This window comes from Camelina sativa, chromosome 3, assembly GCF_030686135.1.
Source record: "Camelina sativa cultivar CO46 ecotype springtype chromosome 3, ASM3068613v1".
Taxonomy (NCBI): domain Eukaryota; kingdom Viridiplantae; phylum Streptophyta; class Magnoliopsida; order Brassicales; family Brassicaceae; genus Camelina; species Camelina sativa.
The window spans coordinates 26,958,019-26,972,857 of record NC_141882.1 but is presented as its reverse complement, the minus strand read 5'-3'; the positions used below and the strand labels follow the sequence as shown (position 1 = coordinate 26,972,857).

General features: G+C 33.0%; 3 protein-coding genes across 3 annotated transcripts; all 3 read right to left on the bottom strand.

Annotated features, from left to right (window-relative positions):
• Window positions 1–102: 102 nt before the first annotated feature.
• On the bottom strand, window positions 103–2,784 carry LOC104777896 (transcription factor bHLH95-like). Its single transcript, XM_010502224.3, has 3 exons — window positions 2,324–2,784; window positions 564–1,094; window positions 103–465 (listed from the first exon to the last, which is right to left on the bottom strand). The coding sequence occupies exons 1-3, from the start codon at window positions 2,639–2,641 to the stop codon at window positions 361–363; spliced, it is 954 nt and encodes a 317-aa protein (XP_010500526.1). The 5' UTR covers window positions 2,642–2,784; the 3' UTR covers window positions 103–360.
• Window positions 2,785–7,066: 4,282 nt separating this feature from the next.
• On the bottom strand, window positions 7,067–9,476 carry LOC147947746 (uncharacterized). The gene is made up of 3 exons (XM_087507432.1): window positions 9,338–9,476; window positions 7,723–8,295; window positions 7,067–7,605 (listed from the first exon to the last, which is right to left on the bottom strand). The coding sequence occupies exons 1-3, from the start codon at window positions 9,474–9,476 to the stop codon at window positions 7,067–7,069; spliced, it is 1,251 nt and encodes a 416-aa protein (XP_087363558.1).
• Window positions 9,477–9,554: 78 nt separating this feature from the next.
• LOC147947745 (secreted RxLR effector protein 161-like) lies at window positions 9,555–9,905 on the bottom strand. The gene has a single exon (XM_087507431.1). It carries the CDS (start codon window positions 9,903–9,905, stop codon window positions 9,555–9,557), a length of 351 nt encoding a protein of 116 aa, XP_087363557.1.
• Window positions 9,906–14,839: the final 4,934 nt, after the last annotated feature.

Here is a 14,839-nt window from a genome sequence, read left to right as displayed (position 1 = left end):
TGCCTAGACGACCGTCTAGTCTGTTTTTTTGAACACTGTAAGTATTGGTTTGGGGTGTAAAATAGAAATGTACCTTAAAACAATTAACCTTCAAAAAGTTGGTGCACTTAATAAATGTTTCATTGGAAAACATTTGCCAATACATTGATTCATAAGGATATAAAAATAAAATTACGAAAAAGTCACTAGACAACAATGTTTAAAGAAGCTAGTTATCTCTTCTCTTTGTTTTTTTTTTAAATGGGGTTTGAAGTGAAAAATCCAAGCGAATCTCTCTGCATAAGCAAAAGAGATGGGACTTTGCACAAAAAACAAACCCTGAAAATGCATTAAATTTAAACAGATGCAGCCAGTTATGATTTATGGAGATGAAAAATACAACACCAGTTCTTGAGCAACTTGCTTGAAAATCTCCCCTACTCCAACCCCATTTCCCAATAGCTGATTTGCATAACTCGGATTTACCTGTTTCATTACAGTTAAAAGGACCATCATAAATAGTATATATCACCATGCACATATCATATGATAATAATGTTTAAATATGTACAAGTTATAGTTACCTGTGCTTGGATCATGTAGGTGCTCCCAAAAACGTTAGAAGAGACATTAGCAAACAAAACCTCCAAGTTAAACTTCTCAAACAAGTAACAAACCGAAGTGAAAACCCCTAATTTGCCCTTAGGGACACACAAATTGAAGAAAGCTTCATTTCCACAAATATTCAGCACAACGTTGCGTGAAGACCAAGTATCGAAAGCCACGATCGGATCATTACAAGGGTAAGGCATGTTAACAGCAACAGCGCTGGAAGAAGGTATCTGATCGGCCAAGAAAGCTGCAGGACAGTAAGAATCTTCTACAGCGGCACCTATAGTAAGGATTTGGGGATGGTTTGATATTGGGGTGGGGAGAGTTGTTGCAGGAGAAGAGGATGAAGATGGACCATATGCAAAAGTTGTAGCAGGAGTTGTGCTTGTTGAGGCAGAAGAGTAGTGAAGTTTCTCGAGCTTTTGCAATTGGAGCTTTTGTAGAGTTTGTTCAAGGGATTTAATGGAACTCACCGCTTCATCCACAATTGTTGATTTGTCTGTCTGTGGATCAAAACTTAAAATATTAGAATATATGATTCTTATATAAACACTAGATATCCGACACATAAATGTACATATTAGTTAAAATTTTATTTTATGTACTTTTATAGTGCCTTAAAACCGGAGCCTTTTTTCCCATGTGCAATCGGTGGATTCAAATAGGGTTCTGATTATAATGTATTTTAAAAAACTCAAGAAAAATATCAAATATAAAACAATATTCTATAGAGTTTGCAAATAGTTTAAGGTGGTCTTGGTATAATGAAAATTATGAAAAAATGGGACAAAGACATACAACAAAAGTGACATACATTGGATCTAATTGTTTATACAAAACAAAAAGTTTTGAAACAAAACATGAAAAGGAACAAGCGTAAGCTATTGAATAAATTGAAATCAAACATGACAATACGAAAGAGAAAGAAACATAAGAGAATGTTGTGTTAAGTTAGCATAAAAATAATTTTATTATAAAATATCGTCTATGTTTATGATTGGAGATAAAATAGTATCAAAAAAATAAAGAAAAGAAGGAAATCTGCATAATGAAACTAAATATATTAGTTTTATATTATTTGGTTTCACAATATATATATATATATATATATATATATATATATATATATATATATAATTTTTGCAATTGGATAAGACCAGTGTTCAAGAAAGCGGTCTAGGCGTCCGCCTAGGCGCCGTTTAGGTGCTAGGCACTCAGCAGACGCCTAAATGCCCACTTGAACCGCTTAAAATTACATAAATTTTATTTAAATATTTATTTTTGATTTTTAACTCTATATATTTAAATTATTAAGTTTTATATATGTATACGTAATTATAAACGTTTATATCTAGTTAATGTAACTTAAATAAATGTATTTTTCCTACTTTTATTTATGATTTTTTATTTTTTATTTTTCTAGCATATAATTTTGTATGTTGTAAACTCCTAAACTGCCTACCGTCTAGGCCTCAATTAGGCGTTTTAGGCTCTAGGCGTTGGGTCACTTCCCAAATACCGCCTAGCGCTTTCTTGAACACTGGATAAGACTAAAATTTTGTTCAAAAATCGAATGTTATTTTCCGCATGAAATTGAATTTCTCCAGTTATATATGATGAGTATAGTTCATACACAAAATTGTGTGAAATCACCGATCGTAATATAATCAATATAATTTTCATGCCCGATGAAAAAAAAATCAAGAATATGTTTTTATTGTTAAATCAATACCTTAGGAGGAAGTTGGGGAAGCAAAGCATGTAGTTTAGCAAACATGTCCCTCATCTTTTTCCTCCTTTCTCTCTCAGTCCATATATGTGTTTCATGATCATGTGATTCTTCTACATCATTTTCATCACTTCTTTTCGTCCTTTTCTTTCCTTTTGCGACCTTTCTAACCGCATCAGTCTGGATTTCTGATGACGGATGAGAAGGTTGCGACGGAGGTGATTTCTCAATTTTTCTACAACCGCCTTTTGAATCATCAGAATTGGATATCCCCCACACAAATCCCTCTTGAGCATTAGTCATATTAATTTGAATGCTCATTGTACCTTTTTTGTTTTATTGTTTTTATTGTGCTTTTATGAATGTCTTATATGAAGAGAGAGAGAGAGAGAGAGAGAGAGAGAGAGAGAGAGAGAGAGAGAGAGAGCTAGAAGAACAAAGAGAAAGAGACGTTTAAAGATGGTGAAAGAAAGAGAAATAGGAGAGCATATATATAGAGAGAGTTAAGTGAGCTCATAGCAAAACCCCAAAATATAATCATAAGACAAAGCCGTTACTAGGAAATCAACATAAAAAAAGGTTCAATTCTTTTTTTGTGAAGTTCTTAAAGAATATTTCTCTTTCAATTTCATGAATTTCTGTAAAACAGAGATTTCTTTCTTAATATTAGTTATGGTAAAAAGTGGTCATAAATTAATACGCGGTTTCTCTCTATATATGTATATATATTATACATGCGGTATATATCTATTTTCCATAATAAATAAATAAATGACTAAATAATTGATTTAGTAATTTAGAATGATAATTTTAAGAATTCCAATTCATATAATGCATGTTGTTGAAAAAAGTTAGGTAAGTAATTCAATATATATACAACCATATCCAAGTAAAATAAAAAAAGCATGACTTCATAATTATATGAAATTACTAATATACTCTAAATTTGATAAAGTCGCTAATTTGGTATCTCTCAAAATATATCATTCTTAATTTCAGTCAACTTGGTTAAATTAAATTCATATATTTCTTTTTATATCTGGTGAAACTTCTATATATTAATCTTCAATAAATTAATAACCATTATAATTAATAAATTATTTTTATATTTATGGATAAGACTAGTATAGTATTTAACATAGTTCAATAAAATCATAGGATAATAATTAAAGTTAAAATCCAATGTATTTGTATGATCCTATCAATATTATTAATTATTATATGCAGATTCAATATTCGTGTATGAATAAAATTAATTTATACTACTAAATTTTTCGTTAAGATTTGATTTGTAGTGCCCGATAACCTGTTGTCTAGTCATGGGTAATGGACTGTTATTTAAGAAAGCTAACAAAATTTGTGAATTAATTAGCCTTGAAAAAATCACCACTTACATGGTATTACAATCCATATTCAGGCATAAAAAAGCATAATTTAAAAATAAACTTGAATGTGAAATTCATGAAAGCTCTCAAAAACTCAGTGTATTTTAGTGACGTCAATAATCAATTCAGTTAAAATAAATTGCATTCCATGCACCATCATCAAAACTCTTTTGTCTTTGCACCATCTTCAAAACTCATTTTGTCCTTGCGATGAAAAAATGCTGTGTGTTGTTACGTTCAACTTTCTCATATATATATAGACACAATAAAATTATGGTTTCTTTTTTGTGAAAACCAGAATTTAACTTATAAGACAACCAATTGGCGTATGAGTCACCACATCCTAATTTGTTTTTATCGAATTAAATTTCTCAACGTTCGAATAATTTAGTCAGATTTTCTGTTTTTTATAAAAATAATAGATAAAGAACAGTTCATTAATCAGAATAACAGTTGTATTATACAAGTTGTATATGAAGATTTTCTTCTTTCTTTTCTTTGAAACGTTTAAAGATAATATTGTGCCTATACTTTTTCATTGGAAATGCCGACAAATGGTCTCCAATTTTTTTTAAACTTAATATTACTTCATTCCAATTTCCAAATTTCTTATCTGTCTCAGAATTAGTGAATTAATTATTAAAATTAATTTATCAACTAAAAATGCATAAAATTTCAAAATATAATATATAGTTAGATATATTTAACAAAATATAATTAGAATTTTGTGATGGTTTGATGTGAGGCTGTTTTTTTTTTTTCTTTTTCTGGAGAGTTTAGTTACATTTACTACTCCCTCCGTTTCATAATATAGGATGTTTTAGAGGTTTTTGTTTGTTTCATAATATAAGATGTTTTCAATTTTCTAAACTATTTTTAGACAAATTTTTAATTTTTTATTTATTTATTTATGCAGTCTTGTTTATGATTGGTTAAACTTTTTAAAAGTAAACATGTCTAATTATGCGTGCTTTGGCTAAAACATTTTATAGTTTGAAACGGAGGGAGTAGTTTTTTAAGAACTCATCAGTAAACAAGTTTATGTATGTATAAAAATTTTATTGACTATCAATATTTATTAAGAAAACGCATTTCAAATCGAGTTATTAAGAAAAAAAAATTCTAGAAAAACACTTAATGGTTAGAACAATGATGAAGGTGCATAGCTACCGTATGCATGAGGGTGGTCTCAAGATTTAAATAGTAGCCGCTTTTATTTACTCTATTCTGCTTTCTCTGAATGTCATGTTTTTACATCTTAGTTTTATAGAGCTACAACGTCGTTATGGTCTTCAAGAATACTCTTAAGAAATTTAATTTAATTTTACTTAGTTAATCCTTACAATATAATAGATGAGAATCATATCATATTATGTAGTATGAGAAATTCATCCAAATTCTGTTTCAAAATGTTTGTTTCATTTATAATTTAAAGCTAGTGACACTTGTCATACTGTGGTAAACAATATTCCTACTTTATTAATCAAATACAGAGAATCATACGTTACATTCAATGGTAATTTGAAATTATAGATTTAGTGAATGAAAATTAAAGGTTTTTATATCTTAGTTTTTCATAGAAACAACAAATAATAACAATAGAAATACTAAAACTTTCAAATATAACTACATAATAAATTATTCCTGATATTTTAAAGTGGACGAAACGATTTCAATTTAAGAAAATTTGATCATTTCTATCCAAACTAAATGTTACTTCAGTATCATGTAAATTCTCTTTTTTATGGGAAAAAAAAAGAGTGATTAAATATTTTGGAGAATGAATTTAACAGAGAGGAAATGCCAAAAACAATTGGTTTGTTACAACTTAACCCAAAGTATAGTATCTCTCACTAATTAAGTAATTTAATTATGTGATCTCTCTCGTTTATTGATCTAAGTTTTTTCCATTGTTGTTTAAAAAAAAATTTGAAGAAGTTGTTACTCTGATTATGAAAAGAACAAAAAGGTGGAATTAGGATCCTTAATTAACTTGTGATTATCTTAACTGACTAATAATTAAGGGGTGGTAAAAGTGAGCGTTATCTTTATGGTTTTCAGTGCATGTAATCATTGATTGCCAGAGATTGAAAGTGTCACTTTCCCTTTCTCTTGTTAAGTAAAAACAAAACTTTTTGAATTAAATTTTTAGAATTTATCTGAATCCTTTTCATTTTCAATTACGAGTTTTTGTAACTTTTTCCTTACCTAATGGAAACGGACCTAGATTCTTTAATAAATTCTTACATATATAAAGACAAAATTTGGGAATTCTTGTTTTGGGTAACGTGGCAATCATTCACATACCACAATTGAGTGCAATTTTTGGATTTAGCCATCGAAAAGGGGGAAACAAATCCATGAAGAATAAGTTTTGCTAAATTTGAGTTAATTTAAAGCCATTATCAAGTAAGTACACATGTATGTATTAAAAAAAAATATCAGATGTCCTACTCTTCCATATTATTATATAAAGAAATAGATAGCCAAAAAAACTCAAAATAAATTAGTAAAGCAACTTTTAACAAGTTGTGTTCTGCATAGTTTTCCTTGAATCATATGTTTATAATATAATTGGTTAAATTTTATGTTTTCTCAGCCTAACATATGAGAGTCACGGGATAAGGTGAGTTGCGTTGGACTGTTGGGTACGTGGGTTATTCATCTTTGACGCATTCTTATTTCTTGCTATAAGAAACACTAATCTACTAGGTACTAACCTGCGGTATACTATGGGTTATGGGTTGAATATTTTATTTTAGTAAAATTTGCAATTATTTATAATAGTTTGTGACTGAAATTGTTGGTTTAGAATCTTAGCAATTTTTAAAATGTTTATTGAGAAAACGACATCAATAAAAAAACTGGTGTAACAATGAATGAAATAGTTTAAACCTTTGTTTAGAAAAACAACATCCTTACTATAGTTCTGATATAAGTACAAAGACATAACTAACATGTAAACAAAAAAATTAAGAGGGAATTATTGGTTCTATGATTTTAATGGATTTGAAAATCCAAACAAAAATCATGTGTTATTCAATCATTGATTTTAAAATACTTATCAAAATTAGGTGTTATTGGTTCTATGATTTACAAATACTTGCTAAAATCCCATGTTATTCACTTAATTATTTGTTTTTGGATTTCAAAATCCACAGTATGTTTTAAATGGATTTGAATGGATTTGAAAGTGTAAAATAGAAGAGTTCAAATCCAAGGATAAAACATGTTATTTCAAAATCCTTGTATTTTGATTTCTAGAATTTACAATTCCATTTGGATTTAGAAATCACCTCTCCAATAACATCCCCTAAATATAGCTAGCGGAGGTTTTGGAAAACCTCTTTGAAAACAACATTCATTGTTTTTTTTGTGGCTTCCCTTTGTTATATGTAATAAGCAACTTCAAACCTGCTTTTGATTTCACCCTCGACATTGCCACATAGAGTTGTCTTTGAGAAAAAACCGGTCTTGGCAAGTACAACCCTACAGAGGTTAAACTTTGGCCTTGACTTTTGTTGATGGTCATAGCAAAAGCAACTGATAAAGGAAACTGTCTTCGACGCAGCTTGAAAGGCAATCTAGTGTCTGATGGCGACAATAACATCCTAGGAATAAGCACAATGTGACCAATTCTAGTTCCAGTGATGATCCTAGCTTCTAAAACATGATCAACCATCTGAGTTATTTGTAACCTAGTCCCATTCATCAACCCTCCATTTGGATCTATATTTCTCAACAACATGACCGGACAACCTATCTTAAGTCTAAGACTATGATTTGATAATCCTGAAACCTTGATATTATTCAAGAAATCTGGACTATACACTGGATTTTTTTTAGCTCTTTTGTCGGAAGGGTCAATTGAATCAGAATTAAGGTAAACTCTCTCTTCACCTATGAACAAACCAAAAAACAAAACAAAAAAATGCAAAGCCCGAGTAAACTTCACAATTAATGTAAAATCATAGCATGTACGTAGTTTATTATAGAAGTAGTGGTCTTGATACTTACCTTTTAGTGTTGCAATCATGTGCTCGTTGATTGAATTCGCATCATCATTTGTAGGGCACAATATAGCTCTTTCTTGGAAGAACAAAGCATCGTTCTCTTCAGCGTATGACTTGCCATAAATGGAATGAATAATGGATTCTATAGGACTTTCACTCTCAGTGATTATAAAATCCTCTGGTATATCAGTTTCAGTAACTCCATCATTTGGTAGATTAAGTTTTCCTTCTTCAAGAGCAAGAATCCATTTTGAAAATTCCTCAATATCCCTTGCTTCATTGACACTTATGTCTTGCATCAGCCTCATGTTCTTTGTCAATCTCAACACTTTGCAATGATCCCAAATAGATGATGAGTTAAGCGAAGCATTAACAATTTCTTCTCTTCCAGCTCCATTTATAACAGGAAGAATTTGCCTAAAGTCACCACCAAAAAGAATGAAATTTCCTCCAAAAGGCTTATCATCTTCAAGTACATCTTTGAAACTTCTATCCAAGGTTTCAAAACAATACTTGCTCATCATTGATGCTTCATCCCAGATAATTAGCTTTGATTCCTTTATCAATTCACCAAGATCTGATGTTCATGTTATAAATTTAGATTTCTATATTCATGAAATCTACACATCCCAAAGATCATCTAGATTTGATCTAATTCAACCATGAACATTTTATTAGAGAAAAAGAAACACTAACCTTGATCCATTGCTTTCTCTATGCTTGATGATGGATCCAAGTCTTCAGTAATTGATTTTCTCTTCCCTTACTCTTTATTGCTTTTACGTGATCTTTAATGAAGAAAATCACTAATCTCTTTTCTGTTGTGAATTTGGTGTGGTAGTGTTTCTCACGTTATGAGAACACAACCGTTGCCGTAATGATTCAACAGCCACATATATATATATATATACATGTATATACAGTCACATTTGAAGAGATGTACTGGTTCGTAATAGCACCCCTTAATTGTACTGGTTCGTAACAACACCCCTTAATTGTACTGGTTAGTAATAGCACCCCTTAATAATGCATATACATAACATATACATGTATATATATTACTTATATAATATAATTAAGAGAAGGGAAGAGGGTTATCAATACACCCAAATTCTAATACATTAATCGAAACTGATTCATCACGGGGTCGTCTTTAATATTAGAATCTACAATGTTAAATATAACTTGAACTTTATTATTAAACCAAAAGACACATAGGCCACATAGAATATAAAATATTCTTACATTCTCCCACTTGGCATTTGTGTCAACTTATGGTTTAATAACTTTAATGTGCACTTTAATATCAAGTTCTCTTAACCTTTAATGACTTAAATAAAATCAAACTGATCGAATCATGGCGGTCACACATCATTGACGACATGCTCCCTTCCATGTATCATAAATTAATTCCCATTTTATATTATTCTTTCATATTGAGAAAAACTTTTAATTCTCAAAACAGTTATGTTATCTATATACCATAAATGTGTACACTTACTTTAATGATAACATGTATAATAAAAACAGAAACATAACTTTAAGTGAATTCATAGTGTCTCATACATAATAAGCATCCTATAATTAAAACAACATGGTCTTATCTATAACACTCATACGCTCTACATGGCCAATGAACACATTGGCTGGTAATCCCTTAGTTAGCGGAACTGCAACCATCATATCCGTCCTAATATGCTCAAAAGACACTCTACGTTTCCGCACTTCTTCTTTGACAGACAAGTAGTTTATCTCCATGTGTTTAGCACCTTTTGAGTACATGTCATTCTTTGAAAAAAAGACAGCTGCGGAATTATCACAGTAAATTTTCAGCGGCTATTCTATGTTGTCGACAATCCGAAGCCCTGAGATAAAGTTCCGCAGCCACAATGAATGAATTGTGGCCTCAAAGCATGCCACAAATTCGGTCTCCATAGTGGAAGAAGCAATGACAGTCTGCTTTCCACTTTTCCACGATATTGCTCCTCCAGCTAACAAGAACAAATATCCAAACGTCGATTTCCTACTATCAACGCATCCGGCATAGTCTGAATCTGAGAACCTTCTTTGCAGCCTTCCAGTGGTCCATTCCGGGATTACTTTGATATCGACCCAACATACCAATAGCAAAACTCCCAACCACTTATGAATAAGGAATTCTTTCCATTTCTTTACGTTCCAATTCATTTCTTGGACATTGCATTTTAATGAACTTGTCCCCTTTCTGAATTGGAATTTTACTAGCAGAGCATTTACTCATTCAATATCTCTCTAAGACCTTATTGATATATCCTTTCTGAGACAAACTTAGCAATCCTTGTGATCTATCTCGACTTATTTCTATTTCGATCACATAAGATGCCTCGCCCATATCTTTCATTTCAAAATTCTTAGATAGATATTTCTTTATATCATGTAGCATACCCATATCATTCGCAGCAAGCAAAATATCATCAACATATAAGACTAAAATTACAAACTTGCTCCCACTGATCTTTATGTAGATGCATCGGTCAAAGATAACCTCTACAAACCCATATGACGTAATGGTATTATTAAATTTCAAATATCATTGTCTGGAAGCTTGTTTAAGTCCATATATTGATTTTTTCAGCTTACACACCAGATGTTCATTTCCTGTGGCCACAAACCCTTCATGCTGATCCATATATACTTCTTCCTCAAGCTCTCCATTCAAAAAGGCGATTTTCACATCCATTTGGTGAAGCTCCAGATCATAATGAGCCACCAAAGCCAAAACAATTCTAAGAGAATCCTTCTTTGAAACTGGAGAGAAGGTCTCTTTATAGTCAATACCATCTTTTTGGGTGAAACCTTTGGCAACAAGGCGAGCCTTGTATCTTTCAATGTTACCTTTCGATTCGCGTTTAGTCTTAAAGACCCATTTAGAACCAACAGTTTTGAAACCATTTGGCAACTTTACTAAGTCCCAAACATTATTATCACCCATAGATTTTATTTCTTCTTTCGCGGCAATATACCGTTTTTCAGAATTGTCACTTTCCAAGGCTTTTTGGAATATGTTCGGGTCTTCGTCAATGCTTAAAGTCACATTCACTTTCAACAGCATAAACCACATAGTCATTTGAAATGGCAGATCTAAGGTTCCTTCCAGATCGCGTTAATGGTTCTTGTGGTACACCATTTTCTTCATGAATAGCGACAAGTTCATTAATTGTCTCTTCATCTATGAGGATTGGTACATCATCATGTTGTTCTATTGCCTCATTTGACTGTACTTGTAACATCCGTGAACTGAAATCTTGGTTTGGGGATTTGCATCGGTCGATGTTGGAGGAGCATCGGTCGATGCAGGTTCAGCTTTTGCGTTTTGACTTAAGTTAAACGCTGTGTTTTGGGCAAAGGGAAAAGTAAAACCCTTAAATTGTTTCTTTTGTCTCATTAGTCGACTTTGACCGCTTTTGAGAGAAACGAAAGAGAGAGAGAAGAGTTCTTGGTGTTCTTGAGTGTTTTTGGTGATTTCTTGGAGTTGGAAGCTGTTTCTGTAGAGATCTATAGCTGGGATCGTTGTAGGAGCTTCCTAGGAGCGTTTTTTTCCTGTGTTTGGGTTAGATTTCTTCTGTGGCAAAGGTAAGTGCATGACCATGGCTTATCTAAGCTAGAGATTCTCTGATCTGTTTGTTTATGTGTTGTTTGGCTTGTTAGAACATTGTTTATGTTCTTGTGAGGCTTTCTTGTGGCTTAGGATAGAGTCTTATGGTTGCAGGAATGAAGATCCGGCGAGAAGCTTCAGGGAAAACAATGCTCGGAATGTGCGTCGGTCGATGCACATTGTGCATCGGTCGATGCAGTGCGAGGACGGCGCGGATTGACCTAAGATCATCGGTCGATGCCATGTGGAGGCGTCGATCGATGCAATTAGGGTTTCCGCGTAATATCGAGCATGCGTCTGTCGAAGCAATGGGAGCATCGTTCGATGTAAGTGAACTTTGCATCGGTCGATGCATATTATGCGTCGGTCGATGCAGTCCCCAGTTGGTGTCGGTCGATGCAAGCTTTGTGTCCGTCGATGTAGAGCCTGGTTTGTTTGTTGATTGTTGTTTGATGGTTAGAGTATCTCTATTGCTTGTGTGTATAGCCCAGTAGATGGGAGGATTGCCTTACTGAGTGTTTATAAAATACTCATGCATTGCAATTTGTGTTTGTGATGCAGGTAAAGGCAAAATGTGATCGTGGAATCAAGGCAATGAAGAGGAGGATGTTCTAGGGACTCGATTGGATGTTGTCTGGCATTGCTAGGTTGCTAGAGTTGGGTCATTAGAAACATTGCTAGGTTGCTGGTTCTATGTTTCCTGTTGATTGATTATTGGATATTGTTAAATGCTATAATTGTTGGAGTATTATTGGATATTTATTGGTATTGGTTATTTCCGCTATTGGTTGTGGTTGTGGTTAGGTGTCTAGTGGGTATGGGACCACTAGTTGTAGTTTATTATTATTTATTATTTAATTATTTATTATTAAAAAAAAAAAAAACGGGTCGGGTCGTTTCTGTACTGAAACAATAGGAACAACAACCTTAGATGTGACAACAGGTGAAGAAACTTCAACCTGAACTTCTTGAATATCCACCTTTCTTGGTTCACCACTCCCACTAGTTTGACCATTTTCAATGAACCTAGCATTTCCCGTTTCAACTATTCTCGTATTATGCTTAGGACAGTAAAATACATACCCCTTTGATTTTTCCGGATAGCCAATAAAATAGCCACTTACAGTCCTCGAATCAAGTTCATTTTCATGTGGATTATATGGCTTTACTTCTGCTGGACATCCCCAAACACGTAAATGTCTTAAGCTTGGTTTCCTTCCCGTCCACAGTTCAAAAGGATTCTTAGGAACTGCCTTACTAGGAACCCGGTTTAAGACATACGTTGCAGTCTTTAATGCATATGTCCACAATGATAGGGGTAAAGAACTATTACTTATCATGCTCCTAACCATTTCCATTAAAGTACGATTCCGCCTCTCAGCTACACCATTCTGCTGAGGGGTACCAGGCATTGTATATTGTGCACAAATGTCTCTACTCTCAAGTAGCTTTGCAAATGGACCAGGACAATTTCCATTTTCTGTGAATTTTCCATAAAACTCACCACCTCTATCAGATCTCACTACTTTTACTTTTCTATCTAATTGCCTTTCCACCTCATTAATGAATATCTCTAAGATATTCACAGACTGAGATTTTTCATACAGAAGATAAGTATAACCATAACGTGAGTAATCAATAAAGGTGATAAAGTATTTTTCACCGCTCCAAGATGGAGCATCAAACGGACTACATATATCGGTGTGAATTAAATCAAGAACTTGAGTACTTCTTGTGGCTGGTTTCTTTGTAATGTGTTTAGTCTGATTTCCTTTCATGCAGTCTACACACACATCTAGATCACTAAAATCCAAGTGAGGAAGAATTTCATTCTTTACCAACCTCATAATTCTTTCCTTGGAAATGTGACCTAGTCTTTGATGCCACAAAAAAGCTGAACTTTCATCAGATGCACTACGCTTAATGCCTTGACTTTCAATATTAAACAACGATTCATAAAACTTTATATCAAGATTGAAACGATAAACTGAATCAAACAAAGTACCATTTCCATTAAGGTAATCATTTCGGTACAATGAGAAAACACCGTGTCCAATCTTAAAAACAAAACCTAAATTGTCCAACCTACTAACGGAAACAAGATTTCTAGCACACTCAGGTACATAGAGACACCCTTCAAGATCTACCTGACATCCAGTGTCCAAGATCAACTTATAAGTCCCAATACCTTCAATTCGTGCCTTCATTCTGTTTCCCATGAACAAGAATTGTTCAGCTCCTCTTATGGGTTGACTCGAACTGAATCCCTGTTTAATATGAGACACATGAGTAGTAGCACCAGTATCTAACCACCAAGTATTTTTAGGCACTTCGACAAGGTTCAATTCAGAGCAAACATAAATATGTTGCGTATCTTTCTTTTCGAACCATGCCTTTCCTTTCAGACAGTCTTTCTTGAAGTGCCCCATTTTCTTGCAAAAGAAACACTTCCTTTCCTTCTGGATTTGACTTTCAGGGCCTTTCATAAAAGCTTTATCCTTCATCTTGTCCTTCCTACTTGGTTTTCCTTTATTGATGCTAGCATTTCCATAGCCCACAAGATTGACAACATTATCCTTCATTTTTTTAATTCTCCCTTCCTCTTGAACCAACATAGCCTTTAACTCCTTAAAGTCCCATTTATCTTTAATGGTGTTGTAATTCACATGGAACTGGCTAAACTCAAAAGGTAGAGAGTTCATAATGAATTGGACCAAGAAATTCTCATGAACTTCCATTCCCAAGGTTGACAACCTTGCTGCCAAGTTAGACATGTGGGTCACATGATCATGAATTGGCTGAGACCAGTCAAACTTTTTCGTAGTAAGCTCATTCATGAGACTTCCTACAATCGACTTGTCAACCAAATCAGATTGTGAACACTCCTTAATTTTCTCTATGAATTCCCTTGATTTCTCTGTCTTAGGCATAGATGGCTTAACACTTTCTGCCATCTTCATTCTTATGAGGTTGAAACTCAGCCTGTTAGATCGCTCCCAAATCTCATAACAAGACTTTTCAGTTTTAGAGCTATCTCCTGTAATGGCTGGAGGTTCCTCATCCGTTAGTATTGCAGAGTCCAAAGCCATAATACCCAATGCAATCTGGATCTGGTCAGACCATTCACCGTAGTTCAGCCCATTGAACTTTACGACAGAGTTAGCAGATGCATATAAGTTTGAAGAAGCTGCAAACATGTAAACATGCTTACATATTAGTGCTTTGACAATTTTACACAGACTCTTAAGGCCTAACTTAAATTTAATGCATGAATTTAAATAACCTTTGGGCAATATTTAAACACAAGTCCTTTTAATGATGCTAAATTTATAATTTTATAATTAATCAAATCACATATATTTATCAAATAAATTTGTTACCTTTGGGTATACATATTATTGACTATATTGAAAATGATTAATTCTTTTCTGTTATGAAACTAGAGAGTTGAAGGATGAAATCTCTTGTTCTCATTAATGATAATCGA